Consider the following 6052-nt stretch of genomic DNA (forward strand, 5'->3'; position numbering starts at 1 on the left):
GAGAATTTGTTGGAAACCGAGGGAGTTCGGGGGTGGGGGTGGGGCGCTGAACCAGCTGGTCCAGACTTTGGGGACCATCTGAGATTATGGGGTGGGCAGGGCCTGAGTATAGTAGGCAGGGCTGCCAGTCAGGGCCTGGGCCTAATGATCCCATGGCTCACATGATGTCATCCAGCAGGTTGGCACTGGCTACCCAGTCTAGTGCACGCGGCTCGGAAGCAGCCATGATCATGCACATGAAGGGGCGGCCAGTGCGCCGATCCGTGGGATAGATGGTGGTGGGCGTGAAGCGGCGGTTAGCCTCTACGAACTCGCAGAGCTGCTCATAGACCCGTGGAAACTCGTGGCGGAGGAAGACGCCGCGGAGTCGCAGCTCACGTTGGATGTGGATGAAAGCCACTTCACGCGCGCGCCGGCCGGCCTCACCCTCTTGGTCCAGGCCCGCAGTGCCCGGTGGTGGCGTCAGGATCAGCGTTTCCATGTCTGGTTCTCCGGCACGCGCAGGAGGAGGTCGCGTCGGGCTGCCAGCGGCCAGGGCCACCTTGGCGAACTTGCGCACCGTGGGTCCAGGGCTGCGCGGCGCGGGCCGGGCAGCAGCTCCGGGTGGTGCAGCGCCGGGGCCCACGGCCACAGACACACTAAGCAGGAAGCACTCCGCGGGCTCATAGAGCCTCCCGGCAGCCGCCAGCTCCCGTGCATAGCTACCCAGGGGCGCCGCATGGGTAGCCAGCTCGCGCAGCGACAGGTAGGTGGGCGATAGCAGCAGCCCTTCGAGGCCGAAACGTAGGAAGTTGTCGGCAGAGCCCGGGCTTGGGAAGCCCAAGAACAGGACACCACGACCCCGCGACAGGAATCCGACGCGTGCTATGCGCGAGAAGGCGCGATGCACTGGGCTGCTGTCGCGGCAGAACTGCAGCACGTGGCGGCACACGCTGCCCACGCGGCCATACACGCAACGCGCTTTGTGAGCATTCCAGTCCTCTCGGCGGCACAGACGCGAGCAATAGTAAGTATAGCAGCTGTGGCAGGATTTGAAGTAGAGGCAGGCGTTGAACATGGTCTCTGTCCGCCGGCAGCGCGCGTTAGAGCAGGTCATCAAGTCATCCTCGTCTGCGCTGGGCTCCGGGGAAGCGTCGGCTGCCTCCCCCGAGCCGGTTGGCTCTTCGGTGCTGCCAGCCGAAGCCGGGGGCGAGCGTGACGGCGCCAGCGCCGTGACTCCTCCAGGGCCCGCAGGCCGTGAGTCCAGCAGGCGGCGCAGTTGGCGGCCTAAACCTTCGGCGGCAGGCTCCGGGGCCTGGCCCGGTGACCGTGAGTCGATGACCAGGTCGGTGATGAGTTCGTCTAGCTGTTCGAGGCTGCGCTGTCGGCTGGAGGCAGGACCTTCAGAAACCGTGGGTGCGGGCTGCCGCAGCCGGCCTCCAGGCAATTCCCAGCCCTTGGCAGTCGGGCGCTCCGCGGAGCGCAGGTCGTTATCCGTGATGGTAATTTCTGGGGTGACGTACCAGTTGCGGCCCAGGCTCTCCCCCGCGCGGCCCTTCTCTGTCAGCGACGTCTCTGACAGCGACAGTGCTGCATAGCGTCTGGGTGAGGTGGACAGATTCACTACGACTGGTGGACGCCGGCCTTCAGGGGATGAACCCCGCGTATCCCGAACCTCTCGTCCCAGGAGGTTCTCATAGCTGCGTCCGCGTCCTAGAGGGTCTTCACGACGAGGACCAGGAGCCAGGATGTTGTCCCAGGATCGAGAGTAGTGGCGACTATCGGTGGCCAGCCGGGGTGGGCTTGTGCCGGTGCCACCGTGCCACGAGGCCAACAGTGGTCCAGGGGCGGGAGGAGGCACCACCTGAAGGGTGCGGTAAGGCCTTGGACCCCAGTCACCCCAGGCTGGGCTGCTGCGCGGGTGCGGATAAGTCCGAGCCAATGCATCGCGTTCACGGTACCTCCCAAAGTCCTCCGTGTAGAAGGTGCGGGCGCCGGGGTGTGCCCGGGGCTCTTCTGGGACGTACCGGGGAACAAAAGGCGGACCATAGGCTCGAGATGTCTCCCCATAGTAGGAGCGGGAGGGGGGCTCCTGGATCGGGAAGGTGCGTACTTCCCCAGCGTAATAGCTAGCGCCGCGCCTTGGACTGAGTCTGGGGAGTTCTTCGGAAAAGTAGGGTCTGGAGCAGTAGCCATCAAAGGGAAGGCCGGGGCTTGCAGTAAAGCTACCTGCGTAGCTGTCAGGCTCCTCGGTGTAGAAAAATTGGGTGGGACCCGGAGGCACTGTGAAGGGTTGAGTGCGGTGCTCCAAGTAGTCCCGGGGTCCAGGCAGCGGCCCGTCGCAGTACAGTGCTCTCGGGTCAGTACAATACAAGTCACTGGGGGTGGGAGTGCGTGACAGGGCCACGTGCCGGGGCCCGGGAACTGTGAGGCCATGGAACTGCGGGACGGTACGAGCCCAAGGTCCCGTTTCGCTAGGTGCGCAAGATCTCGAGCTTCTGGCGGCGTGCTGTAACACTGCTTCGTCTGGCTTGATGTCCAGCCGGCAGCGGACGTGGGGGACAGGTCCAGCGGGTGGTTCGGGCGGTGCACAGCGGCCTGGGGTGGCGCATAGAGGCGCAATGCGTCCGGGGCCTCCCCGCTGTGGCTGGAGTTTGATGGGGTGCAGTTCATTGGCGAGAGCTCGCAGCGCAGGGTATGAGGGCTCCCGGCGCGGCGACCCCTCCGCCCTCACCGCACGCTGGGCCTCTCGGCCTCTGCGCTGCACTACGGGCGGTGATGCCGGAGCAGGTGCCAGGCCTTGAGGCGCACGGGGTGCGCTCTTGGAACGGGTGCGGCGACGAGGCTCGCTGTCTCTGGGCCGGGCACGCGGTGGAGCGGGCTCTGAAGGTGGCGGCTCCGAGTGTGTCTCCATGGTGGGCTCGTCCAGTGCCTCTAAGAAGTCAAAACTACGGCAGTGGCGCTTGTTGAAAGGCGCTGGCGCAGCAGGCCGGGCCACGGATCGCTCACATGGCTGGCTTTTGGATGTGAGCCCTGGGGCCACCACCTTGATGTCTTGATACACGGTCGACACCAGCAAGTCCGGCGGGTCTGTGCGGGTCATCTTAAAAGACGTCCCCAGGCTGGCAGCTCCAGTCACTTGGCCTTTTGGGGATTTGGCCCTGGGAAGAGATACCGGTCAGGGCAGCCTCCTCTGCACCTCAAGCCCTTTACCCCCACCCCACCCCACGTGCTGGTCCGGCTTACCTGTGGCATAGGGGATGGCGCAGCCCTGGCCGTAGGTCTTGGTCAAGGCTTCTGGTGTTGGCTCCATGCCTATTTTAGAAGTACTCGCAGGAGAAGCCTCACCGTCCATGCAGCCTGTGGGATACATGAGCCAGGAGAATTTAGTTTACTGTGAACCTACCTTTGTCCCCGCTGAGGGAAGTCTTGAGCTAAATCTGCTAGACGGTCTCTCCCGGTGCTAGGGTTGGCTGGGCAGGCTTGGGTAGATCAAAGCGGGGGACGTGGTCTCAGCACTACTGCCCTCTGGTGCCTACAGTTGGAATGATGGGCTTTTAGATTTCCTTACAGGTGAGACTATAGCCTTCTCCCACTAACCTTGCAGAGCCATCCTTGGACGATGCTTTGTAGACCAGGCTGGCCTCACAGTGATCCACCTGCCTCTGCCTCTCGAGTGCTGGGATTAAAGGCATGCGCCACCACGCCTGGCTAGGACAGCCCTTTTTAACCAAACCTGAGAAGTCCCCCCGACTTGATGAGGCCCTAGGCAGAATCATCTCAAAGGGTCTTCTTGGGTCTCAAATCCCTCTTCCTTTTGCTTAAATCTCAGACTCCAGTTCCTTGAATGAAACCCATCAAGTTTGTTGGGGAAGAGAAGGCTGCAGAGCAAGCCTCCCCTCTTTTACACAATTGCACATGGACCCCCCCCTTCACCCCAAGTGTATGCTTGGCATTCCTCAAGGTCTAGGCTGCAGAAGCACATGGGGCCATGTGAGCCACGAGCTCATGGTGTCCTCCTGAGCTGCAAACTGCCACTAGTGTACCAAGTCAGGAGGCTGCCAGCTAGGAGGCAGGGGAGAGGGTGGAAGAGGGTGGGAAAGCCCCTCCCTGGGACAGAGTCCTCCCCACTCTAGCTTTGGAAAGCTCCATGGAAACGGGTGGTTGTTCATCCCTGGAGCTATGGGTTGGAAAGGATCTAGGCTAACGTTCAGATGTGGGCCACCAGTGTCTGTGGCCCCTAGGGCCTGGAGCTGGCTGGTTCAGAAAGAGGTTTTTAGAAGGTGATGACACCCCCTCACCCCCATCTGCTCCAGAGTAAAGCTGAGTGTTGGGGCCTGGCTGGACTTGTAGGTGGATGGGCCTTCCAGGGTCAATTTCTAATCCAGGTATATAAGGGGCTTTCTGTGAGAGGGGCTGATTTTGGAGTCAGGGCTACCAAGCACCAAGACTTGCTCTAAACACAGGTTCATGCCAACCCTATTCGACCTCTTTTATTCTAAATGCCAAGGCAGAGTTTGGGCTAGATGACAGGGTCTGAGGCTCCGCCCCAGGAAGGTGACAGAGGGCTTTGCGGGCTGCAGCTGTCTGGAGCTGGGCGCTGTGACACCGGCTCCCCTGTGGGATGGGGGTGGGGCTTGCTTTTGTATTCTAGGTAATTTGAAGACCCTGTCCACATAGCAGCCCTACTCTGGCCTGCCCTGGGTGACAGCAGCCATCAGCAGGACCTAGTCTGCGTTGCTTGGGGGCGGGGACTCCTCATCCTTCCGTGCAGCCCCCTCCCGTGCCAACAGCTCCACATGCTGGGCTGTTCGGCTTGTCCTCTTACCTGGTTAATACTCCACAAGCTGAGCCTGGGTAGGCTGCATAACCCAAGTCGGTTCCGGTATGTACCTGGCCCCGCTATATATATACCCGGTACCGGCAGAAGCTTGGAGGCAGCAGCTCTGATGCTGGCCTGGTGGCTCAGTGCTGCTCCTAGTGGCGATCAATAGAGTGGCACTTAAAGGGGCCGCACTGGAAGGGAGGTGTATAGTGGAACTACAGAGACCGCCTTAGCTCTCCTTCGGGTTGTGTAGAGGGAAGGGTCAATTGCATTCCCAAAATACAAGTTTCTGGGTCTGAACAGGGGTCCTTTGCACCAAGAAAAACCTGCTAGGAGGATTCCAGGCAGAACCCTGTAAGGAGCCTGAAGCTTTGGCCTGGCTGCAGAGAAACTGGGTTTGGGGAAGTTTCCAAAAGGCGCATCTGTGGTTGGACCCATTGGCCTCTCCTCAGGAACTGCCCTCTTTGGCTCTGAAGATGCCAAAGTCTCGGCAGGTACCCGGGAGCCAGATGGCTTGCTCAGCCTGGAGTGTAGCTGCAACCTCCAGTGTCCAGGATAGCCTGGGCTGCAACAGCCTGCTTCCTTTGGGGAAAGTCTTCATGAGGTCCACTCATTCTACAATGAGGTCACATCCTCCTTCCAGCCCTGCCTGCCTCTTCCCAGGGCACCAGGCCTTCCAGCAGTCTAGCTTGGTAGATAATGGTCCACAGATGTCACACCTGAGAGCCAACCCTGCCTCATTGGGCGGCAGACCTGGTCAGATCCCAGGGCTACTGCTCCTTGTGCAGTCTGGTTTTCGAAGGCTGGGAGCTAAAGGGGCAGTTAACACTTGTCCGGAGCATCAGTTACCAATTGCTTTGTGTGCACAGCTCCATAACAGAAGAGTAAGCCCCCCTCCCCCCCGCCACACGCAAGTTCTAGAAAAGTGCTCTCAGCCTTGGTCCCCAGTAGATGCAGCAGCATGCTCCGCCTCCAACGTCACTAGCTGCACTAAGTGCCTGCCCGCCTCTGGAGGGTTCTCATGGCAACGTGTCCGCAGTGGGCGAGGGTGGAGAGCTGCCAGCGGGGGCGAATACTCAGTTGCAGCCCCCTCCCATCAGGCAGGGAGGCAGAGCAGAGTGGGACACAACTGCCTTCCCCCAGGGCCTGAGATCCCAAGTTACTCTCCCTGCAGGAACATAGGTTGGTTCTCTGCCTGACGTGGCATGGCTAGGCAGGAAGTCCTCGGACCACCTTTTGGACCAGCAT

The 6052-nt window shown here is 60.9% G+C and overlaps 1 protein-coding gene across 2 annotated transcripts; it reads right to left on the reverse strand.

The window, feature by feature from the left end:
* Nucleotides 1–24: 24 nt before the first annotated feature.
* Nucleotides 25–5063, reverse strand: Ajm1 (apical junction component 1 homolog). Of its 2 annotated transcripts, XM_051166676.1 has the most exons (3): nt 4808–5063; nt 3226–3339; nt 25–3140 (listed from the first exon to the last, which is right to left on the reverse strand). In XM_051166676.1, exon 3 carries the CDS (start codon nt 3080–3082, stop codon nt 158–160), a length of 2925 nt encoding a protein of 974 aa, XP_051022633.1. In that variant the 5' UTR covers nt 3083–3140; nt 3226–3339; nt 4808–5063; the 3' UTR covers nt 25–157. The 2 variants fall into 2 exon arrangements, with proteins under 2 accessions (XP_051022633.1, XP_051022632.1); XM_051166675.1 differs by having other exon boundaries at nt 25–3339.
* Between the last annotated feature and the right edge of the window lie 989 nt (nt 5064–6052).

This window comes from Acomys russatus, chromosome 24 (genome assembly GCF_903995435.1).
Source record: "Acomys russatus chromosome 24, mAcoRus1.1, whole genome shotgun sequence".
Taxonomy (NCBI): domain Eukaryota; kingdom Metazoa; phylum Chordata; class Mammalia; order Rodentia; family Muridae; genus Acomys; species Acomys russatus.

Coding starts and splice junctions, on each gene's coding strand:
- Ajm1 (XM_051166676.1), bottom strand. CDS start 3,082: ATGACCCGCACAGACCCGCCGGACTTGCTGGTGTCGACCGTGTATCAA.